The following is a 26801-nucleotide window of genomic DNA, read 5'->3' on the forward strand; positions in this document are numbered from 1 at the left end:
GTTTCAACATTCTGGAGGAGAAGAGCAGCACAATTAGATAGGATACAGAGGAGCAGACCACATCCAAGATATTAATTATTGTATAATTAAAGTATTGTATAGTGGTGTATACAGAGTATTGTATAATCTTTTCTAAACCTTTGCTAAGCAAAAGCAAGATTTCCCTAATATTAATTTTCAGCTAACCTCTTTCTTTTTTGCTCCTGCTTTTTTTTAAATCTTCTTGTCATCTTCTTGGATTCTTTTGATCTCTTGGGATCATTATCAGTGTTTCTATAGTCTGTCAAAAATAGCTATATATAGTTTTAACATTAAAATGTAATATTTAATATGGTTATTATTCAAATGTATTCATATTCATACAGCAGTCAGTCTTTTGTGAAAGCTCCTTTGACATTGATAAATTGGATTTGGTGCTTCCTGTAGCCATTGCCTAGGTTCTTAAAGTATTAAAGGGGAAACTATTTACTCCTCTGTTAAAACCTCATAATTTCTTCAAGGTTGTACAGTCTGCAATAGCCATCTACTTTCTTCAGATCATGCCACAAATATTGCTTTAAAATATGATAACCAATCCATACCATTTATTTTTATCTTTTGGGGCTTTCACTATCCACCCTATCTTGTCTTGTCTTGTCACATTACCTGGACATTAATGTATATAGGACCAGCTTCATTGGAGTGATGTATCAAAGGACTCCCTCTATCCTGAAGCCACTTCATTTACTTTATAGGCCTGTTAAGAGTTCTGCATCCTTTTATACTCAATATGTACTGGCAACCAAGTGTTCAAAGCAGAAAAGGCAGAAGAAAATAGCATATTTCAACAGCTGTTCTGACAGTTGAAAACTATAGAAGAATGAGATCTCCAGTTGTCTCAGTCTTCTTGGATGAAGGACAAGTTCTCTTAAAATATGTATGGAAGCTAGTGTGCAAAATATGAATGAGTATGGTCACAGTTGAGCCTTTTCTACATATATACTGTATATGTACATACTGGATAGTATAGCGTTTTTTTATTAAGCCATTGATGTACACATGCATACTGTATATCACATTTTAGTTACTGTATGTATGTTACTGTATAATTCAAAGTTATGACTAAGACTGCAAGATAGTGTATACTTATCTGAATAATATTACTGAATGTTTTTATTATTAATGTTATTGTTAGTTTTTTTTTTACTCTTTTTGTCCTGCTCTGTCCACAGTTGACTATATTTTCATGTTGTTTTTTTTACTGTTATGTATTGTTTTATAGATTAAATTCTGTGGAAAACCCTTGGGTGAAACTGGCTTCTGCTATAATGTCAAACAGTGCCTCTGGGAAGCAAAGAGAGATGGATAACGAAGTGCTGAGTATGTGTCGGTCTGTCTATAACACAAAGCACATGTTGCCCATTCAGGTAGGTTGGATCTGTTGTTCTTTGTTCTGCTGAATGTTTCTGTGTTGTAATTAAATATATCTATATAATTCTATAAACATGGGCTGAAATGCTAAAATATCTATAAATAAACATACGTATGTATAGGATATGTATAGGAAAAAATAAATAATTTTGTGCTCGAGATTATATTCGAGGCAGCTTTTTACATATAAAGTTATTCATTGTTTTATGATGTACAGAATGCCACTAATTCATTTTGGTTAAATTAAAACTAGTGGAGCATATCAAACACAAAGTAGGTTATGTTAGCTATTTATTATCTCAGCACTTTCTTGTCTTTGTCCTCCTGAGGACAAATGTTCTTATCATGTTTGGCCTGTTTTGCATTTTTCGTTCTCCTTGAGTATGCCTCTAAATTTTAGTCTTTCACTGTTCTGTCAAGCTTGTGTATCACAGTATAAATAAAATCCACAGTTCCTGCTTAAAGCAATAGCTTTTGTCACACAGAGTTGGAAGCTTCAAACTAGCAGTGAAATGTGAAAATTAAGCTCACTAGGTTGCCATCTATTCTCACCATGGTTTTTGTCTCCCAGCAGATGGATAGTCTTAAATTTAAAGCAAATGGCTGCGTATGACTTGCTTTAGTTATTTTCGCATGCCTTTCCATTGAGATTATGCTTCAGTAATTCCTTTATGGAATGATGTTTCTGATTCTGCATTTTCAGAAGCATACCTGATTAAATTAAATTTGTCTACTCTGTACAAGAATTACATAAGAGTTTAAGAGAAATAAATATGTTTTGATGTAACTATAAACTAAACATGATAAAGTCAGAGATTAGTATAGTGTATTTTAATACAGAGGCTTAAATAATGTAACAGGTATATACTGCATATTGCTACTGTAGTTTAGGTGGGTAGCTGCATCAGCATGTGTAGTATGCAAAGGAACAAGTAATAGGTTTATTCCATGCTGAAGAGAGAAAATGAAACGTTGTGTTTTCTCTCTGCTCTTATATTGCTACTGTGTTACTCTTCTTTGTAATGTTCTCAGAATGTTAGCCCTAAGCTACACAACCACAATATCACTTATTTTTCATAATTATTTTTATTTGCTTTAGTAACACAGCTGTTTCCCCTACAGTGTATTAGACACATATCATCCCAGCTACTGGATCACCACCATCTTTACCTGCCTGCTCTGAAACTTATGCTGGAGAGCAAAGATGAACAGCTTAAGACACTGGCTCTGGAGCAGATAAGACACATCAATAAAGTAGGTTCAGCTAAAGTTAACACCTCTTATCAGCTGTTGAAAAGTGTTTTTTTTTATCTTGAGCTTAGTAAAGGGAAAAATTCTCTGCAGGCTTATCTTATCTCAAGACATATTTGAAGAATACATTGTGTGGTAATGTGAACAAGACATTGGAATAATAATAAGCGTATTTAATATTAAAAGCAGTGCTGAAACATAAAAATTAAGAATGAAACCAAGATGAACATCGGCTGAAAGTTATGGGTTAAATTTTTTTAACTGCTATTGTGTTGTTGTGCTTGGTCATTCACAGATGCAGCCATTCAAAATGTGTGGTAAAACCCAGTACTGTCAGAAATTATTTGCAAAATAGCGTGGATTTATAGTGAAACAATTGCTTCATTTAATCTCTTTACTGTGCATGTTTAAATTCATTTAATATTAGATATTATAATGGAATTTTACAACTAAAGGGAAATTGCGGTAGCTGAGCACAAAAATAAGAGGAGCATATCAACTCTGAACATCATAAACAATATTAATTTAGGAATACAAATATATTTTCAAACTGTATATAGCCGGTAGAGATCGTTTAAATAAAAATACACAACATTTGGTTACTTACTGTGGTTAATTTAGAAAAGTTTTTACATACTCCTTCTGACTATATTAAGTTTATATACTTTATTAAAGGTTATAATGTTTTAACCTTTTCTATGAATACGTGTGCTTGCTATCGCAGTAAAAAAAGTGTTTGTTTTATAATTTGATTAATAGGGGATATAATATGGAATTGCATATCTAAAGAAATTAATAACGATATATATGGACTTTTTTTTCATATAGCTGAAAGTATTACCGTAGTCCACTTTCTTTGTAAACATCTGCATAAATTGGACTCATTCACCCATGATTAATTAAAAACATTTTGCCTGCCTTTTTAGTTATAGCTTAAGTTGTTAAGCGGTGCATTGGCATAATGGCTTTGGCATGTGACTCACATGCTGGAGGTTGGGGGTCCGAACCCAGCTCCTGGCATGAGTTATCCTTTATCATATTCAAATTTCTTTGAAAAACGAAAATAGTAAATATTATGAACACTATATTGACTTTTTTGGTATTTCTGAATATCACAACATGTTCGAAGTTAGGTGATTTATTAATAACTAATAATTTCAAACTGCTTATATTTTAAAATTCTGTTTTGTTTGGGGTGATTTTATCACAGCCTTCAATTTATTAAACATCTATTTTTGAGACAGGGTGTTCCAGACCTCTTTTTAATTTCTGAAACTCCCGCTGTATTTCCTGTTTTCACACAGATAAGAATAAACTACTTGTGCACATTTTTTCACAGGCAGAAAGATGTTCTGTGCTCAGTAGCTCTTTTACCACAGTATGCATTATGTTACATTTTTAAGCATCAGTCGAAGCATTCTGAAGTCTGTCAAAATCGTTAAAAAGGTTACCAAATAATATTGGTTAAACTGTTACCTGTCCTGGATAAAGTGGTTAGAAAATAGATAGGTGGATTTACACTTGCATGACTTTAAAATACATAAAAAAATAAGTAAAAGCATTTTCTTCCCTCTGTAGCTGATCTTTTGCAGCCTACGCATGCTGACACGGCTTTCTATGTGAATTCTCATTCTTGACTGAGAAGGTTTTAGAGACCTTTACAACCATTTTTAGTTTCAAACAATTATAAATACGACGTTAACATTGACATTTTTATGAATTTTTCACTTAAGCGTATGGAGGAGTGTCAGATGTCAAGGAGAGCCCCGCCCTCTCCCCACGGACAGACTGACAAAGCAATTGGGAACTTTAACTATCCAGCCATTGCAAAGGGTGCAACTGCAACATTATCAATAACCTTTTAAATCTGAAGCTGTTAACTCAAAACATCTGCATGTTAAGATCACGGTTTCTAAATAAAAAAAAATCAAACCTGTTTGGATGAGAACATCATGATTGTTACGCAAGGAAGTGAAACGTGACAATTTGTTACAATTACCAGTTGCAGTTGCACCCTTTGGATTTTCTCTCTGTTAATGTAAAGCTGAAAATGGCACAGCATAATGACAGTTTACAATTATTAATAGTCTAAACAGTGTACAGCTTAAGTTGTAAAAGTAGAAAAAGATTTTCCCTCAGCATAGACCAGGATTCAAAACCATGCGTTTTCTGGTAACAGCCGAAATGCTCTACATGTCCCGTTAAGCTATCACAGCTCCACCTGGTGGTTTTACAAAGAACTGTAGTCACATTTCTGAAAATATCGAAAATGCTGCGGACTTCCGCAATCTACCGCAGACTCGCGCAGTCGCTCAACCACTCAACCACAAACTACTGCAGTATCCCTGACGCTTTCTGAGTGGCTAGATCTGTACATACAAAGAAAAAAATGCATTAATCTGGGCTACAGGTGTGCTTGTATCTTGCTAAGAATACATTGGATTTGAGTTTTTTTTTATTTTGTTTTGTGTGAAACTATTAAACTGGTTTATTGCATATTATAGTCATTGTTGCTTAGGTTAGCAGGTTAGCTGCATTGCTAACACAAGTGCCTTGAAATCTTGGTGCAAAAACTAATTTAATATTTAGCTGTGTATTGGGTGTAGAATATTCATGAATAAAAGACGAGGTCAGAGTGGTGATGTCTTTTATTAAAAATGATATAGAGGCATTAAATTGTGTAAGTGCTTCTTAATCTTTACTAATCAAGAGGATATAGAACAATCACATTGCATGGAGCAAGGGTGGGATCATTTTTTGAGGGATTTCAATTTTTCTCACATAAACTGAGATAGACTGATTGGGAGAACATATAATTAGATTTAAATTGATACCCAGTTTCTCAGAGCACCAGCAAGGGAACATGATTGCATTGATCTGACATTTTAAGATGACCCATCTTGTGTAACAATGATGCAAGACAAACAGGAAAATTTTGACCAGATCATGATCACTTTAGAGGTCTTTGAATTAGATGGGCAGAGTCTAAAGTAATGGTTTATGAAGAAAAACTGAAAGAAATTTGAAAGTGTCATATATATGTAAATGGATATACATAAAAAACTTAATAGTAGAATCAAAAGATTTGTGGTACTTTTACAACACCATTCGAGACTTGGAGCCGTGATGAGGCCGTGAGGAAATCGTGTAATTAGTCCCCCCCTGTGATTTCTAGTTGTATAATTTGGTACCCTCTAGGACAGAAAGGGTAGCAAGATTCAGCAACTGCAGTCGTTAAATTTGACATGCTCTCCGACTAAAAGTCGTGTCAAGTCATGTAGTGTGACGCCTGCATAAGGCAAATCAGAGACTGTATATTTAACTGCAAAGTGAAAAATACAATTACACGAGCAAAGAGAGACAGAATGAAAACCTGCAATGCAATCCAAAACAAATGCCAATAGCCGTTTTCAGTTTTACAGTAACAAAAGATCACTAAGACAAATAAAGTGTCTTAGAGATATAAATGATTACACAGGTATTAACAAAGTTAATGATATGACACAGGTAAAAGGGGCTGATTAAAAAATATATACACAAATCAGAGCATGAAGTGTAAAAATAGATCATTTCAACCAAATTGCTTGGACTAGATGGTATTTGCCCATTTTGATCAAAGAAATGAGGGGCTTTATTCTGCTAATGCACTGCTGTGCATTACCACTATTCTGGATATTTCAAAAGTCATTTTGTGCATGGGATGATTGCTAAATTGCAAATGTAATTGTTTTTGGCAGTTATGGATAGTATGTAACTTTGTTTTGTATAAAGTTAGGTATGAAGCCGGTATGGGCACTGATATTGAGAGCTGCAGTAGACTGCAGTGAAATCATTATTGCTATTCTGATCTATATCAATATCTAGACTTTGGTGTGGAAAGAAAATTTGTTTACTTCACAGCCATTAAGAAAATATCAGGTTTTTGTTTATACATGCTAAGGAAAGGCTACTTACACTGTGTTTTTGTGTATGAGAATGAAGGTTCTAACTCCTGTAGTCAATTTCTTTGTGTTTATAAAGACTGTAAGTTCATTTAAAAACTGAAAAAAATCCTTTTTTAAAGCCAGTTATTATTACTATTTGAGTTCTGTGCATGGTTTATATACCTGTATTTTCTTTATGTTTTGCACTAGAAGTTCTTTAAGAAATTATTAAAGGAATAGTTATTAGTTTTAATTAATATTTAATCTCAAGTCACACTGTAGCATAAAGGAGAGTAAAAAAAAGATGAAGGAACAAATCATTGTTTTGGTTTATAAAGATCAGTATAATGCAACATCTGGTAAATAAAGACCAAACATCAAAGCTTGGAAACTAACATAGTGCACCATTCTCTCCATATACAATAATTTTCCTTTATTTACAAAAAATCTAAAAACTTGATATAAATAGCCATCCGTCCACATGTACCTTCATTTTTAAGCAGATCTATTACTATTTATATTGTACTATACATAATTAAATGCCACCGTGGTATAAGGACATTGATGGGCCTGAGGCTTTACTTGCCCCATATCATTTTTCTAGCCTTTTAGATATTTCAGTGAAGCAAAGAGACCAGAGTACGGATGTGCTCAAAGGATTGCATTCTAAGGTTTAACATTATTGTTGTGACAATTTTTTAAATAAGATTAAATAAATGAACGACTGAATCTTTGGAGCTTGTAGAAGGCATGATACTTTCTCCTCACAGCATGCAATGAAAACCTGTTGAAGTGACTACTTAGTCATTTCTGATTGTTTTTGTACAGTATCTCATTCTGCATGACAGCAAAACAGCACAATACTTGATTCAAATAAAAATAAATCAAGAATATTGTTCTTAATGAATATTGGTTATGCACTCAAGGCTACAAAAGTAGTAGTAAGCATTTACCTTTAGCTGGAAACGCAAAACTCTGTCAGTTCATGTACCCAAAATACAGTATAAGATCAAGAGAAAATGATTGTGTTCCTTACAGAGAGCATAAGTGAACAACTGGTACAGTATGTCTCGAAAGTCAAATGTCAAATTTGTCCCTTCCATGGTCAGGTTTAGAGAACTGCCTCTATCATATTTTGATACCTTACACTTACACACTTGAGCACTTAGTTTTGGTGTGTGCAGTTTCATATTTACTCTAAATTATTTTGCCTTTGAGCGAGGTAACACCAATATGTATTCCTGTGAGTACTTTATATTAAATTAGGGACCTTTATTTTCTGTTAAATTTCAGCTGCATGATGTCAGTACCTGTATTATTAAACAGTATTGTCTTCCCTATTTGCATTTATTAGTTGTCTGTAATGAAAATCCTCTTAAGTTTTCTCTGAACAGCCAAATCATATTAATCAGTTTGTCTTTATAATGTAAAACTTATGTCTTGAATTATTAAATGTGTATTATAAGTTAGCTTTGGTGGGGATCCAGATATTTTCATACTGATCTGCATTTTAATTTACTCTTAACAGCACTATTTTGAAATGTCAAATATTCTCCTTAGAATCTGAAAAGACTCTTTTTTTACACAAGGACATTATGAAGTTATGAGTTATAAAGCGACCTTTAAAAAACTTTTCTGTCTAAACTTATTCATTCTATATTTCACTTTATTTTAAAAGTATTTTTTATTTCTACAGTTAAAGGAATACAAAAGCAAGAAAATATTAGAATTAGAAATTAGAATTTTTTACAGAAACTTGATTAAGTCGACACCCATTAATTTGTGAAAAACATAATGCATATACTGTATTTATACATAATAACAATAAATAATAGTGATAATAATATACATTTTTAAAACTTTCTTAAATAAACAAAGGGCTGTATATTTACCATTTTTTTCTGAGATATAATAGTATAAGGCATACAAGTAATTGAATCATTAAGAATCAGTGTATACGTGTAAAATAATAAATGAACCCGTAGTTTGCTTGGCACAATTAAGGGAGTAAACAGTAAATAGAAAAAGGTAGTTAAATCACTGGATGTCAAGTAAACTGAAACTGGACTTGGGAAGCCCTTTCCTATATAATGGTCAGACATTTTATCTTTATTTTTTATCTTCACTGTACAGTGAAGTGATAGTGTTTTAAAGGCTTCTAGGAATTAATCGCTCACAATAACAAACACATCTCACATCCAGATTCTAAATATAAAATGTATTATTACAACACCAAAAGATTCCTAGCAAATCAACAAGAGTAATTATATTTGAGAGTCTGCTGTGATACAAATGGTTGATCATTCACTCAGGGATTAAAAAATAAGAATAATAACGTTAATAAAGTAGAACATAAATAAATAACATAGTTAAAATACATCAACTGTAACATTTGTTGCCGTCTACCTTGTAGATCGTATCAGTTTCATATAGTTAATTACTTTCATATTCTCCAATACAACTAAATATGCATTTATTATAATGGACTAAACTTTAAATGTGTTTGGAACTTTAACTCTCCAAGATCCATTTGCCAAATGTTTCTTTCAAAAATGCGAACTAACCGACCGAAGGTTGGGTTAATCACCTTGGTCCAGTATCCTTCAGCTGCTCACTGTATGCTAGTAAAGTCCTGGTGCAGAGAGACAGAAGGGGAGAGAAAGAGCTTTGCTTAGCTGTTGCTGACGAAAAGAACAAGAATGTTAGAGTATTGCCTGAACTTTGGCTTTAAAAAATAGACATCTGACTCGGGTCTTACGGGTTTGACTTACTGTAGGTGACCACAAGTGAGATGGATGAGAAGCACCTGGTTTTATTGAATATGCACCGATGGAGTCCAACTATCTTAATTATGTTGATAAGACAAAAATAATAATTGGTTCAAATTAACCAATGAATTAACCAATTAACGAAAAAACACCTTATTTTTCTTTCTGTTGTAAATAAATTGATCATCCCTTGGTGATTAAAAGTGACCTCTGACCCATAGTCTTGAGTACCAGACTGAAGAGAGCCATGCTGCACAATTTATCATCAGGGAGCCAAGAATGGATCCAGCTTTACAATGTACTTGTTTGTGTTACAGGATATGTGCATATCATAGATGCCCCTTATATCTGCATTACTGATGTTTTACACAGAGAGGCTTAAGCTGCTAAGATAATGTCTCATCAAGGCAATGGAAAGATTATTAGAAATAATACCATTTTTATTCTTAGTGTAAGCACAGGTTAGTGGAAACATCTGATCAGAAGAGATTCCAGAAAAAGAGTAGTTGACACTGATCAGTCTAGAGAGGGTTACAAAACAATGTGTAATTTCTGTCTCAATCCATCTTCTGTCAGACTACAAATCTACAAATAGAAAATATTCAAGACTGGTCATCCTGACAAGATCTACAAAACAGCAATCTGTATAATCACCCAGAAAGTCACAAAGAACCCCAGAGTATAATTTAAGGATCTGCATAACTCGGTTTCTGCAGCTAATGTGATTGTTCATGCCTCAACCATCAGGAAAAGGCAGAGCCGGAATGGTATTCATACTGCAGGAGGATAGCCAGGTTCTCTAAAAAGAATATTGCCACCTGGCAGAATGTTGGACAGATGAACAACAAGTTGACCTTTTTGACTGCAACCAGAAACTAGCAAAATCCAAACACTACCTTCTAATAGAAGAACCACATCCTGATCTTCAGGACGAGTATAATGGTAGGGGTATATTTTACTGCCTCAGGATCCAAACAGCTTCCCAACTATTTAGGAAGACATAAATTATATCAGTACATTCTAGAGGAGCATGTCAGGCCAGCCATTCCTCAGCTAAAGGAGGTCCGAAAGTGGGTGATGCAGCAAGACAATGATTCTAAACATAAAAGTGTATCCACAAAGAATGTCCTAAACCTCATTGTAATGTTATATCAGGACCTGAAGTGAGCTGTTTCTGCAAGGAAAACCTGAATTGTCAGTCAACCTGAAATAGGTTTGTAAGGAAGAATGTGCAAACTTCCTGAAGAAAACAATGTAAGAGACTGATATATTGTTACAGAAAACGTGATTCAAGGCATTGCTGCCCACACTATAATAATAATAACAACAACATCAACTATTATTATTATTATCATTTTATTTACCAAGCCTCTTTCCAAACCTCCAGATGTTTTAAATATACATGTATTTAACACATTTTTCTAGGTTTTCATTTATAATTGCTTTTCATAATGTTGGAGCATATTGTTTTTCACTTGGAGGTAGTGTGTTACAGAATATAAATAAGGGTAAATAAATTCTAATTTAATGCGTCTTGATTTCAGGCTTTAATTCCACAAAATGTGTTACTTTGAAAAGGGTGTGTAAACTTACTGCAGGCACTGATTTTAGTATTTGATGTATGCTGACAGTTTTGCTGTAGTAATCTAGGACTAAAATTACATCAGAACTGCATTTCATTTTGGCAGTCTTTAAATTATAATATAATTAGTCAGGAGTATTAACTGCCATTTTAAACTCTTTGTCTTGCCTTATAGTTAACAGGAAAAGTTGAAGATCTGAATATTCAACTACTTCTGTTCTTCATTTTTATATTAATTATATACCATGTGCATACAGTGCACACAGTTATCAAAACAAATAGCTGTTAAAAAAGCACTGTGCTATATTTTGCTGAATACCAGATATTTTGTTATAATTAGTTGCACCACTCTAACCTGCATCAAACTTAATGATAAAAGAATATTCATCTACTCCATCGGACCTACAACTTGTTTTTGCAAAGCATTCTGCTGCAGCACATCAGCTATAATGTACTGTCACTTACCATCTGGTAGCAGCTACTGCACAGGGAAAAAATGCATTGCATTTGCTTATTTCAGTGATTTACAAGAAAACTGACAAAGTCAAACTACAAAAAAAATTCTCTATGACCACTTTTTAAGTTAACTAAAATCTGAATTATTATTAGTTTAAAACTTATGGAATGAAAGGAATTCATGGAAGGAATGAATGTAAGTGACAGTATAAATCACATGTATTGGATTTAGTTGAATCCATTATCAATAACTATAATAATTATAAATCATAAACTACATGTAATTATGCTATGTTTTATATTGAAATATTGTATTATTAATGTTTGTGCTAGAAAATTGTGTTATACAGGAGAGTGAATGATTGATGCATATTAGCAAAAGGCATTTTTTAACAAACCTAAAATAATACGTTCATCCTTTGAAATAAGATTTTTTATACTCTGGTATAATCACAAGAATAAATAATGACCTGCATAATTTCATTTTCATTCGTGCTTTGACTAAAAATGATTACAGCTCAATATGTAAACAGTAATAAAAAACAAAATTGTTAACATGACTAATGGAAAGCAGAATATTAAAGATAATGGGATGTTGTACTAAATTAATGTGCTCCTAGATGCCATATATACATCTCTTAAGAGTTTATAATAATAATAATTGCTTACACTTATATAACGCTTTTCTGGACACTCCACTCAAAGCACTTTACAGGTAATGGGGGCTCCCCTCCACCATCGCCAATGTGCAGCATCCACCTGGATGATGAGGCGGCAGCCATAGTGCGCCAGAACGCTCACCACACATCAGCTATCAGTGGGGAGAGCAAAGTAATGAAGCCAATTCAGAGATGGGGATTATTAGGAGGCCATGATCGGTAAGGGCCAATGGGGAATTTTGCCGGGACGCCGGGGTTATACCCCTACTCTTTTCGAGAAACACCCTGGGATTTTTAATGACCACAGAGAGTCAGGACCTCGGTTTTACGTCTCATCCGAAGGACGGCGCCTGTTTACAGTATAGTGTCCCCGTCACTATACTGGGACATTAGAACCCACATGGACTGCAGGGTGAGCGCTCCCTGCTGGCCCCACTAACACCTCTTCCAGCAGCAACCTTAGTTTTGCAGGACCTCCCAGGAGGTCTCCCATCCAGGTACCGACCAGGCTCTCACCTGCTTAGCTTTAGTGGGTTGCCAGTTGTAAGTTGCTGAGTGACATGGCTTGATAATGTACATATGTAACAACTGCGGAGTCCGGAACAGAATGGAGAAGGGGTAGGACTCAGGAAAAGGGGTTGAACAACACTTTTATCAACCAGAACCGGGACAATTTACACACACAGGGATGGGGGGGTCACAGCACTTCACCTACACTAACACAGACACGGGAGGGAAGAGGTCGCCACACAGCCCCCGCCCCCTTATATACAGTCTGGTTCCTGCAAGTCCCGCCCCTCAGGCGCTGTTGCCAGCCCGCCTTGCATACGCTTGGCCAAGGGGGGTGAGATTATTTCTGTCGATATGGATGAGCCTTTGGGAAACAGTGTTCTTTACAAAACAGCATAGTAACTTAGTTTCTTTGTGAATTCCCATATTCCTAGACAGGGCTCAGTATGCTTTGTTTTTAGTACACCAGGCCTGCATTACTGTTTCTTTTTAGAATTTGTAGTGAACTGCCATGAAAGTAAAAAGATAGGTGTTTTCAATTCTGGTATTTCAGCAATACAGTTGCCTGTATACTTTACTTGTACTGTACTGTAAATTACTTTATTAAAATAGACTTACCTTCAGAGATATTCCAGTATACTTTTTAAAATGAGCTTTAAATATAATCAGCCTAAGTTATGGATATATCTTTAAATTAATAAGATTTTGATTTCAAGTCTCAAATATATATATATATTTAAATGTTCTATGATTGGTCTCCTTTTAAATTAAATTATATGAAAAATACAATTCCACTTACTGTACTTTATTAACAATCCTGATAGACAGCTTTCTAGTATTTGCAATATTTTCTCAGGAGCCCATCTTTCTTACAGGATTTAATTTTAGAAAATTAGTACTGATTTGCAACTACGTGCAACTTACTTTTGTCCTTACAAATATTGTATGCATACCTACAAACCTCATAAAGCACATCTCAGTGTGTGCTTTATTTAAAGATTTTAGACTATATATATTGTCTCTTATTAATAAAGGTTGTGTTTTACAGGTTTTGAATCAAGTGCATGATATTCATTCCTTTAATGTAGAAAGTCTTAAGTGATCCTCGCTGTGTCAGGATTAACATTATATTGTAAAACGATAATCAATTTCCTAAATTTTCTGCAACCATTGATGGAGCATGGTTCTCAAAATAATCTCTATGATATTGGTTACTATTGAAACATTTTACAACTTTTAAGGAAGTCAGGCTCTAATGGCTATTGTAAATGCAGGTGATGTAAATGAATAAGGTTAGAATTAAAGTTAGAAAGTGGGTCCTGACACCAGCTTACTTAGCAAATAAATCTGTTAAAGAGAAAGCTTCACCCTACAGTCAGGAAAATTCAAATATGGATATATTGTTTCTTTGATTCTAGCACAGCTGGCGCAATTGTTACTGTCTAAATAGTCCTTCAAGTAGTTATTATGAAATTTGTGATCTTGACATTTTGTAATTAAAAACTGTTGATCAAGTTTGCAATTTTTTCATAATGCTGCTGGAGTCTATTATTTGATCATAAGATCATAAGAACATAAGAAGGGTTACAAACAAGAGGAGGCTATTCAACCATCTAAATCTTTCTTTTCAGTAGAGAATTGATCCAAGATTCTCATTCAGCCATTTTTGATGGATGTTAGGATATCAGTTCCAACAAGATGGCTGGACTGTTTATTCCCTACTTCCACAGTGCTTTGTTTAAAGAGCAAAAAGTAAACTTGTCTCCTGTTCTCAGTTTTAAATGCACTTCTGAAGATGTCCATTGCTTTGACTTTGTGAATGTTTTTGAAGATACATGTATGAGTACTTGAATCAGGTCTCCTCATTGTCTTATCTTTTCAAGACTCTGTTTTCAAAAGTTTCAGATGTTATTCTTTTGAGCCCAGGAATGTATCTGTTTGTTCTCTGAACTGATTCCAGAGCAAATAATTGTGCCAATTGTGCCAGTATTCTATGTGTGTCAAAATTGTGCGAGGTATTCTAAAGCAGCATTTCTCAGATGATGTGCCATGGAATTTTGGAAAACTCACGAGAGAAAAGTAAAAAAATATCTAAATTAAACATTGTTTACATATTTTTGTTTTGAATAGTAACCAAAGTGTCGTCTTGAACATTCTGTGTATACACCTAAGACAGATGCCAAACTCTTAAGGGAATTGCATGTGGCATGAGTTTATTTTTTGTCTGTCAAATCTGACAGACAAAAAATACAAAGACAGAGTATGTCTGAGAGCAGTTGAGCAAGAGCTCCATGTTTTTTCTGTCATCAGTTGCTGTCAGACTACACTTAAGGTGACTATACTTTAAGAAAAACTCATATTAAACATTGAAATAAGTTTTTTTTAATATATTATAAATATTAATATTGTCATTCTTAAATAAGATAATAAATGATGTGCTTGGGCAGATGACATTTATGTATGTGTATAGAGTGGGAGCTGCAAATGTTTTCCATTTATAAAACGGTTCAGTAACTGTTCTAAAAGAGATTTTAGTGCATGGTACAATAGAATCCCTTCATTTATATTACACACTATAGAGTATGATCTAATATTCAGTTTGTATTTTTTATTCCTCCCCCAACATTGCCTAGAAGAAGAAAATGATGTCCTACATTTATGCTAAAGTATTTTATAACTATACTAATCAAACTTGGTATTTCACATTTTATACATTTATCATATTTTTTGCTAGCTACATTCAACCACCTGCCCTACATTACTTTTATTATAATCTGTCAAAGTCCTGAATCTGGTTTAAGTCTCTGAATTTCTTTTTCATCTTTTGAAGTGTTTTTTTTTTATTTCGCCTTGCTTGGTTTCATGTATGAACTTGAGTAGTCTGCTAGCTATATCAGAATCTAGATCATTAGTATAACAGAACAGCGGTGGCCCTAGTACAGACACCCAATTTGTAACAAGTGAATTGGAATTCTTAATTGCTCTTGTTTTCTCAGTGCACAGATAGGTGAAGCAACAATAAATAAAAGCAGTAGGTGAGTAGTGCAAAGTACATAATACAGCATTCAATACATATTTTATAAAATACAGTAGTAAACAAAAAAGTGTAATATGGAGTAGTTAGTCAGTTTGTAATTAGCTGCTTGTATTTAAGTACTGCTTGGGGATAAAAACTGTTTTGTGAACATGGTGGTCTGTGTTTTGATGATGTGCCACTGCCTGCCAGACCAAAGAGCTGAGAACAGTTTGTGTTCAGGATGGTTATAATCCTGTATTATGACACAAGTTTTATTTCAGCAACAGTTGCTACAGATCTCATTAATTGGTTGAAGACATTACCAACAAAAAGTCAGTACAACAGTATTTAGGAGATAATTGAGTTATTTTGCATTGCTGGAGATTGCAGAGGGAATGAAAGATTTCCTGAATTATTAATTACATCACCCTGATATTTATCCCTTAAGTGTACTCACTGTTTCTATTCCATTAACCGGTTGTAATCCCAGTACATGCTTTATATTGTATATGCCATTTTATCATAAACCTTTTAAAATTCTTAATATGATATCCCATACTCTCTTTGAATTTAGATGTTAGTTAAGTTCAAGTTCAAGTTTACTTGTCATTCCAGCCAATATGCAAGTATACAGAAGTATACAGAGGCGCAAGATATCGTTCTCCAGGTCTATGATGCGAATACGGACAAGGCACTGACAAGACAATGCAATAGACAATGTAAACATAAACATGTCTGACAGGGTATAGGATACAGGGTACATAAAGTGCAATGTGCATAGTGCAATTTACTTTACAGGATTGTGCAAAGAATACATCAGACAGTATCTCTGACATTAGGCAAAAAAGAACGAAGTTTCCAGATTTGGAGTAGGTGCAGGAGGTACTAGGAGCTTGTTGAAGAGCCTGACAGCCTGTGGTCCTCTTTAAGTAGGACCCTGTTTTGCTAAATCCATGTTGACTATGTCTTATTGTCATAGAGATGATCCTATGGTTTAATTTTAATTATTTGTTTCCATGACCTTGTAATACAAGACTTACTTTTTATAATAAGATCAGTTTTGTCAGCCTTCTTAAAATGGGTGCTACATTAGCAATTCCCCAGTCAGTGAATATTACCCATCTCAGGAGACTACTGGAAGGGTTATGTTAATATGACATATATTATAACATAAAATATATTAAGTTAATATTACTTACAATGTCTTGTTTTCTAAAATACGATTGGTTCAATACTACCAAGCCCTGAAGGTTTATTTAGCTTCTAGTACCTCTTATACTTCTATCTAATGTAACTGTTTGTTTCACTTGATTAAAATATTAATTTCATACATTCTTCTGTCATCACATGAAAAAAACATTTATCCCTGAGACAATTTATACTGTTTCGCTGTTGTTATACTGTAAGAGATAATGTATTGTTTAGTTTACCTCCATTGTAATATTTCTTTCTACAGTATATCTCCTGTGATCTTTCTAATATTTTTTAACCTGTGCATGAGGCCCCTTATACTCTTTTTTTATAACTGGAACTTGTATTTTTTATGATGCTTTAGAAAGTACTTTCTTTCTCCTTATATTATCCTTCATTTATTTAATTATTTGGGAAACTCTGCTTTCTGGACTCACTTGATTTGCTTGCTCATGTAGTGATAATTTTGTTCTCTACTTTACCTGAATATCTTTATTCCGCTGCTATCCATTATCTACGTCAAAATACTGTATATCCCATTTTAGTTCTCTCAAGTGCTGTTTCATTCTTTCATAGTTTTTTTGTTTTAGATTCTGTTTTATTTTCAAAATATGCTTCAAGATGTGCTATATCAAGATCAGTGTTCCCTATTCTGTTTTCGTTCTGTTTTCCTGTTTTTTATACAATCTGTCTTCAAAGAGTAAATATTAGCTCAGCATATATCCTGACAAACTGAGTAAGACAGAAGTCATTGGTGATATCTACTGATTCAAGTCGGCTTCTGACATTCATTATGCAATTTTTCCAGTCTACATTATTTTTATGAGAACCAAGTTTTTCTTCACACATGCACCTGATTTCATTGTGTGTACTGTATATTATATGGTAGCTGGATGCTCTCCCAGTGTCCTAGCAACATCAAAACACAGTGTCTATGCCAGCAACAATCCTTTGCATGTGCAATTCTACATAATCATATTTCTTACTGATGTTTTGTCATGCTTTGTGTCATTACCTATTCAGAATATAAAGAGGGGTACAAAAGGGGAATGTGAGGTCTGCTGAGGGACTCAAACAATACACCTGCCTGGAATAGCTTATTGAGTGTGATCCCTAAATGTATTAATTCCAATCTGCATTGACAAAGTTTATTTTATGGACTTCAGAATCAATAGTGAAACAAGAATTAGGGGATACATTTGGAAACATCTGTACATTAACAATTGAGCACAGCAGTCAAGAAACGAGATCCTTAGATCTATTGTCTACCAACTACCAATTGGGCTAGATGGGCTAAATGGTCTCCTTTCATTTTTATTCTTTCTTACATTTCTACAACATATAATTATCCTACAAGATATAGATATGCCCCTAGCTGCGTTTGACAAGGATTCTCTAATGGGTTATGGACATTTGGCCAAGTCCTTCTGAGTGTTTTGTGGGCTTTAGTCACCCAGAACTTCCTCAGATTATTGAGCAGTAGTGATTCCGATTGCAGCTAGTGTTAACTTGGGTGTCAAATAATAAACTTGACAAGTCATAAGAGTGTATTAACAGATCTTTGTTCTTTCTGTGTGGTATAGGTATTAATGAGGAAGTGTTCTCCATATTGTGTTCTGAACCAGATTTGCATAGGTTTGTCAGTGAAAAAGAAAAAATACTGTTTAAATAATTAAATAGTCCTTTCATATGCTTTCTGCTTCTTGTATTTTGCCAATATGTGGCAAAACCTTTTTAATAGAAAACAACAGCTGTACCATCTATTGTCTGTTATACTCTGCCATTCATTTAGAGTCAGACTGTATTTCTGTTTGGACATTTTGGTTTGAATGAACGATGCATATTGTGATCAAATCAATCATTTATACAGTTAAATAAAAACTAGAAGGTCAAAAATAATATAAAAATAAATTACTACACTAACTCCTTAGGGTGTTAGGTGTGTTCTTTAATTGCTTTCACACATTTCACATCCAGTGAGCTTGACATTTGCAATAGCATACAGCTTCACTTTATTAAGTACAATATTTTGTAAATATACAAATTAAACCATTTTCTGGTGTCAGTTTAAATATGACTTAAATTATAAACAGTGCCACCTTTCAACAGGATTGAAACATGAACCAAATACTATTCACATCTTAAAGAGATTTAATGTCTCAGGAGATGCTTAGTTGCTCATATAATTAATCATTTTCTGGTACACTTTGTAACAAAAAGATGCACTCTAGCAAAATGGGACTCCCCAGTGCTTTAATGAATTCTTCACCTGTTGCCAGACCACACAGGTAAAACTTCACACCTGGCAGTGTGGTGACCGCAACACAGAATATTTCCATATCTCTTCGCCATTTGTTGTTCATATGGGAATTCATTAGTTGTTTTTCAGTATGTATAGTAACTGTGTTTTAATGCACACTACTGCTTCACTGAGTTGTCTGGATATTTATTCATTTTAGGTAGACTTTTCTTGACCAATGAATGAGCATATTTACTTAACATGGCCCTTAGTTACAGCTATCTATACTGATAACTGGTTCAGCTCTCTTGCTTCATATTCCTTATGGAATGACATTTTTATATAACCAATCATAAAAACTATATATTTTATTAACATCACTTCTACATGGCTCTTTCAACAAAAAAATGATATCTGTTGGGGCCATTTCTCATGTGATCTTGCAAGATAACATACGTAATAATGCACTACAAACAGTGTAGCTGTCTTGAATTTTATTTTCAATTTATTTCTCTTATTCTGGCCTTTTCAGTTACTGTTTTTAACCAGACAGATAAGCTTGGAATTGACATAAATTTGTCTTTGTCTGAGTGTGCATGTGGTTACAGAACCTTCCAGATACATTGCCTGCTTCTCACTCATCTTCAGAATTACTTTATACTTAAAGAATATTTTTTTAAAAAGACACTGTGAACTCTTGCTTTGCCATAGCATGCCATAGATAAGAGACAGAGACTGCAAAGAGACAGAGTGTGCTGTTTGTGCAGAAGCAAAGAGTGGGGTAATAAAAAAAAGGATACAAAGACAACAGGTTACAGCAGTCCGCACAAAGTTGGCATGCCCATCTGTCTCTAATTTAAAAATAAGTCTTGATTTTTGCTTTACTTCAAACCACTGCTCCTTAGCTCTGCCATGCCTTTGCTGAAACCAAAGGCTCTCTCTCATGCTGGGCTCTGGCTCTCTCTCTTTCTGACTGAACGACTGTGCTGCCCAGTCGGAGATGGGTCACTGCTGAATCTTTGCCCAGTATACCAGCAAGATTATGTGGCTTTAGAAATATTTGTGTTTTGTTATTTAAACATTAAGCTATCACTCCACCTGTATTCCACTTATACCTCCCTCTATATGATTATAATTAAAACTCTTATTACAACACAACTGTACAAACCTGTTACAGTTTTTAATACATCATCTTTATTGTTTTCCAATAAGCTATGTGCATAATCTGTTATCATGCCATAATAGAAATGTCACCAAGGACACAAATTCCACGAGGAGCCTTTTTTATTTACCAAGACACAGCACAGAGACTACTCTGTTTTCACCAGCTTTTGTCAACCATTTACTCTTGTTTCTCCTTATCCAGGTCAAGATGAATTTCTGAAAAATACATACCAGATAATCTTTTTTGAAGTATTCTCTTCTCCAACAAAAATTGAAAAATACTTATGACAGCAATCTAACATTTTACAACCAGAAAAGCTGAGAATTCAGATTCTTAAATGTGTGCTAGACTGGACATGTGAGTAGGACTGTGTTTTTTCAGTGCCATACTCTCTACATCAGTCTCAACTTCTAAATTGTTGTAAAGCATGAATTATAAACACAAAGTACTTTAGTGCACATTTTGCAGCCGTCCTTTACTTCCAAACCTGTCTTTTGTGCATTGTGGAACAAATTGCATGTATTGTAAACACATTGAACTGTTGGTTTATATGGTAGACAGTAGATGAAATATATTAATAGAGATAGTATAAACTCACCTCTAGAATTCTATATTTAGGAGTAAGTCATAAATGGAGCAGCCATTATTGAATCCTTTTAAATAGATTGCAAATCAGTCATACGTTTAATCCTGTATTAGAAGAACTGTGACAGTTTAATATTTTATAGACTTTTTTTTCTGCATTCCCAATATATTCTGATTAGTGCATTTTTGTGTAGTAACGATAACATTCAAGTGACATTGCATTCAAAAGGATTTATTGTTTAAATTATAAAGGTAAGGGCCACAAAATTATTTATGATCCATGATACATTTTCAATAGTACTGTATGCATATTTTCAATTTTGAATTGATTTTCAGCTATGCCCACTTAATCAGAAATTAACACACATCTGTGTTACACACTTGATATTGACAATCATTTTTTGTAATTTTAATATTAACAGAAGTTAACATGTCCACTTATACCACTTAGATATGAAATGCTGACTAGCACATGTAGAGGTACTGTATTATGTGTGCATTTGTTGTTCAGTATTTTTGTATTCAGGGCATCAGATTGGAAAGAGATCAAGATATTTATCTGGCTGCTAACAACCTGAATCTAGCCTGAAAGCTACACATGGTGCTTCTCTTACTAAAGCTCATAAAGTCAAATTTCAAAATCTAAACCTCTCTCCTTGTGTTTCCAGGATTTTAGGATTCAGGGAGCCTTATCTGAAAATATATATTTCTCGAATAGATACTGCATCCAAGTTTTCACATTTTTGGAAACTTTTCATGAGATTTTGTGTCACAAATTAAGAGCATTGTTTCTTCACATGAATAAAACCTTCATTTACATTAAGCATTTATTATAAAAGCAGAACTACACAAAATTCTATGTTTCTCATACCATAAGAAATCTAACATACAGCAGGCTTTGCTCTCTGTGACTCACTACCCCAAGTAATTACATTTCTAACATGTAATTATTATTTATCCATGATTTGCAATTTTTTTTCCAAATATCTATTTTGTACTATATGTTAGTTATGGCAATCATGAAAATTAAAATACCTATCAGGGGTAGTTTCTAAATATCACTTATACTCAACTAAATTTTACTGATTGAACATTCTGTAGGTGTAAATGTTATCTGAATCACAGTGTAATACTCACTCCTTATGCTTCACGATTTCAGGATTAGTACTTTAATGTACTATTTTGTCACTTACTCTATTACCAAACACTTAAAAGAAAATAATCAGGGAAAAATATAACCTTCTTTGATGTTTTACACCCTGCTGTATGGGTTTATAATCTGTATTTTACATTTTCTCATAACATAACAGCACAACCAGAAACACCCTGGTGAAGTTTAGATATTCTTAATGGCTAGGAACAAAGGCTTATTTTCCAACTTATTTTCCTTACAAGATGCTTTAAACTGGGCAATTCCCCCCCCAAAAAATAGCATATAGCTTTTTTAGATTATGACTGTTAACTGCCTGATAAATCTGATGTTTTCTGGTAGCTTGTTCCAAAATCCCAAACTTGTCCTGTTTTTTTTATATGTGGTTTCCTTTAGTTTTGGGTTGAGTTCACTGGTTCATGTTTCACTATTGATCTTGAAGAAGTCTGTAGGATTGCCTTTGTCAATGCTTATGAGGGTTTTTAATACTTAATTTGGGCCTCCACTTAGTCTTCTCTGTTCAAGGCTAAAAGGTTATGGGCCTTTAATCTGTTAGTGTGTAAGACATTCATTAGATCCCTAAACTGTATCCAGTCACTAGCGTGTTAACTATACGAAAGTCTAGATTATTGATATACTGAGTATTAAAAGAAATGTATTACTCAATTTATACATGTATGCATTTTCAAAAAACATACAGATTTTGAATAGTGACTAAATGTTTTTAGCATCACTGTTATTAATTGATCATTCATAACTAACCACAAAACACTCTAGTGATTTTAACTATTGCATAACCACTTAATAACCTCAGTCATGTGAGTTGATTGGGTACTGTAAATGTACAGTTCACATTTTTATCTAGAAAACAATAAAATCTCTTTTTTTAATAAAAATAGAAATTAATTTATCGTTTTCTTGGTAAATATGTGAACAATTTTACAGTTGTAACTAGGAATCTTTTGATGCTCAGTTTACAAATTAGAAAGAGCAGTGGTCCTAATACAGATCCATGTGGTATTCCACTAATCACATCACCCCAGAGTGACCATCCACCTCTTAACTGCAGATGCTGCTACTCCTTATGCATTACCATTTCTCAATTTGATTGCATTGACTTGGATACCTACCTCCTATAATTTAACAAACGGCATATTAAAATTTAAATATGGTACTGCTTGTGCCTGTGACTGATGTTGTTTTATTCAAATAATCCTAACAGGTTAGTTTAGCAAGACCTACCTTTTTTTTAATTCAGGCTGACAATGCTTGTCTAAACTACATAGATGATCCTATAGTTTAATTCTAGTTATTCTTTCCATAACCTTGCATATAATTACTTGACTTGTGTTTTGTCACCTTTTTTAAGGTTGGGCACAGGGAATATTACTTCTGGCCTGTGCGACTGTTGAAGTGTTTAAATCTAACGGCCAATTAATAACTCTTATAGCTCTATATTATATCTTATATAACATATCAATATCTCTTGATTGCTTTAGTACAATTTGTAGAATATCATCGTGGCCTGGAGATTTGCTTATTTAAAGTGTTTGTAGTAAGTCTACATTTACTTATATTCTATGCTAAAATTAATTTAATAATGACATTTGTCTTTTTTTTACCTGAAGCATTTTTTTTATTTCATTCTAGGTAAACACCTAAATGAAATATTCATTTAAGCTATTTCACTTTCATCATTTAAAACATTCCAATTTTAGCCTATGAGACACTTTACTGTTCCTTTCCTGTAGTAATACAAAAAATATTATTCTTTTTAGCTCCTATTGTAATATTCTTTTTTTTCTCTCCCTCTTGGCCTTACCTGCAGCTTAATTAAACTTTCCCGAAGATTACAAATTTGCTTGGAGGTCATTAAACTTTGTTGTCATTAGACTATGCTTTTTGATTATTTTATATACTGCTTTCTTGCTCCAGATATGTTTCTTAATTTATTTATTAAACCATTTGGGAAACATTTGAGTGTGCTCACTTTTGGGATAAATCTCTGCTTTGCTTCAAGCAGAAAATATTTAAACTGTATCTATCCTCTACATTATCTGCCCTATTACTGTACATTGTACTTCTCTTAAGCACTGTTTCATTCCTTCATAGTCTGAAGGAACTGTTTGGAATGCTGTGTATGTACTGGATCAACTCAAAGGATGTCAATCATTTCTCTGTATAGTCTTTGCTATAGAAGTCTTTCCAGTAGCTGAGAAAGCTGAAGCCATTTGTTAGGACACCATGTTCTCAGGCATGTATTGTGTTGACAAATTAATGTTTAAATTTTTTAACCTTTGCATGGTGGAGACAGGATTCCAGAGTAAAATGCAAATTTGTTTCAGATAGAAACATGAACAACAACTCAGCCTGGATGTAACAACTTCAGTTACATTTTCTAGAAGCCTGTCTACTCTGGAAAAAAATCACCTGAACTCCATGGAGACAGCATGCTGATGTTGATTGCTTGATTCTTCACTTTAATTGTGTTCCTGAGAATACTCTCCAACAACAATCATTTCTTTTTTACCACTGGCACTACTTAAAGTTGTTGTGATTGGTGTCTGAGTTTTTGTGATGGCAGTGTCCTGGGGCCTGCTGTCTTAATCTCCTAAGTCTTGATTGTTTGTTTCCAAGCCCTACCTAATGTAGTACACCTTTGCTTTCTGAAGGTGGATGGTGTTATCAGAGTAGGCTGCTGTATTTCAGTAGGACTTACTATGACTTACCATGTATTCAAGTTATGAAAAATTCATGTAGAACCCCGCAACCTTATATTGGATAAAGGAGTTAGAAAATGGATGGGTGGATTAATCTAGAATCTTATATGCAGGTCTTAAAGTACATACTGTATGAAGGATTCAGCATTCTAATTACTAAAATATGTTCATTGTCATATATAGTTTGCAGGCTTTCTGGACGGGGAGTATTAGAGGGAGTTCATCTGTATCTTGAACCCCAGGTTGCTCAACTCCACTGTATGTAACACATTTAGCAGACTTGCAGAAAGTAGTTAACATGAGATATTGACCATAACGATATTGTTTGCATACCGCAAGGAGGAAGCAAAAGACTTCAAACCACAAAGCAGAAGTAACTGGGTGAACTTAGGCCTCAGCCACTGTAAATGGTGTGCATCCCTAGAGCTTGATGTGTACATAGACTTCCAGGTCGTACTGGAGACAGAACTGTGTTCTTGTAGCCAGGATATAACTGGAAGGGCAGTGTAAACTAAGGAACATGTTGTCTACGGTGGTCTTCTCAGGAATTCTAACAGTCCCATATATAAGCCCGGGAAAGTGCCAGAAAGAGGGGTTTAAGTTCATGGAGCATTGGCAAAGTATTGGGAGGTGGGAAATATTGGGCAAGTTTCTGAGACAAATGGGACCTTACAGGCAGAAAGGGCTGAACCAGAGAGGCATGAAGGTATTGGGGAAGTGTAAATTATATATATCTCTCTGAAGAGTAGTTAACAAACATTTAAATAGGGAGCTAAGCATGTTATAGATGATATTTTGGAAAGCACAGACCTATATTAGAACAATGATCAGAAACAATGGCATTTTAAGGAACTTGGACTTTGAACAAGCACCGAGGATAGTAGGCAAAACAAAAGCACATGGGTTAAAATATTTAGACTTCCATAAACTTTTGTTATTTATTGGATATACAGTATATTTGTAGATAAAGAATAAGTATGAGTGTCCAAACTTTTTTTTTCCATTCATGCACTAAACCTTGCAATTCTGTGCCCTCTTGTAAACACAACTGTAAATCTGTTGTAAGGATGCAAGGAGACACAGTGTAGGCCAGGGTCAGATTTCTACATTGTAAATATTTAAAAAATTTTATCGGACATGTTTTTGCCTTATCTTTAATTTGTCTACTTATTTTACTTTTGAACATCATTTTCATAAGGAAGGCATGAAATTGCACTTTCTTAATTAAAGTTTGGGTTGATTTAGTATATATCTATTAAGTTTCCTCACCATTTATATCTGAAACTAGTGTGAACACTATCGCACCATAAAGGTACTAAAATCTATAGTTGTGGGCATGGATCCTTTGTTGTAGAACAAGTCTTTACATGCAAACAGTGATGACTTTGATAGGATACTACCCAAGAATCCAAGCGGGCTGTACATATTATTAGTTTAAATATCCTCCAAACACAAAGACCAATTAATAATTCACAATTTCGATTAAAGTTTGGTATAAATTCAGTATCCTAATCTTAATCATTTGATGACAAACAAATGCCATCATGTTATGTGTCAATGCTTTGCATATGTTGTGTACCATTACACCAAACTACTAAATGCTTGGCAACGTCCTAAAACATGAAGCATTTTTCAAATTCCATGATATGAGAGGCTATTATGTTCTGTTTAGAATAGCAGACACTCATTTGAATGTGACCATTCTGTAGGTTATATTTAAGCAATTGTGATTTAGGTGAATTATTCTGCCCCCGACTCACCTGTAGATATACTGTATTTGTGCTTGCTATTTTAATCAAATATAAACAATTAAAGTTTACCCAGTACCTAAATATATACTGTATATTTACTACCATCTTGTTCAAATTAGGGTGTATGCCTTTAATATTCTGCTCTGGACCTAAGTTCTTATCAAACAGATAAACCACTTTTGTCAGAAGCAGAACATCAGTCTCGTGAGAGCTTTTAGAAGATAATGTTAAGTCACCCATAATGGCCACTGCCATTTTGACATATATTGAATTTTTAAATGTGTAAACAAGTGCTAAACTTAGCAGACACTATAACTAGGAAAGTGAAAAATAATAAAAGTTTAAGTATTTCATTCAGAATTTAAATTTTTATTGATAGATTTTGAATCATTTGTCAAATTTTGCCAGTGAAGTAAAAATTGAAT

General features: G+C 33.8%; 1 protein-coding gene across 2 annotated transcripts in view; it reads left to right on the forward strand.

Moving 5' to 3' along the window:
• Positions 1–26801, forward strand: part of nbas (NBAS subunit of NRZ tethering complex) — a 270219-nt gene that overhangs the window by 234199 nt on the left and 9219 nt on the right. For both annotated transcript variants that reach the window (XM_015351022.2, XM_015351032.2), the window contains 2 exons: positions 1262–1406; positions 2533–2664. In XM_015351022.2, coding sequence (XP_015206508.2) covers positions 1262–1406; positions 2533–2664 — 277 coding nt within the window. The remainder of the gene's footprint in view (positions 1–1261; positions 1407–2532; positions 2665–26801) is intronic.

Source organism: Lepisosteus oculatus, chromosome 2 (genome assembly GCF_040954835.1).
Source record: "Lepisosteus oculatus isolate fLepOcu1 chromosome 2, fLepOcu1.hap2, whole genome shotgun sequence".
In the NCBI taxonomy this organism is placed as follows: Eukaryota; Metazoa; Chordata; class Actinopteri; order Semionotiformes; family Lepisosteidae; genus Lepisosteus; species Lepisosteus oculatus.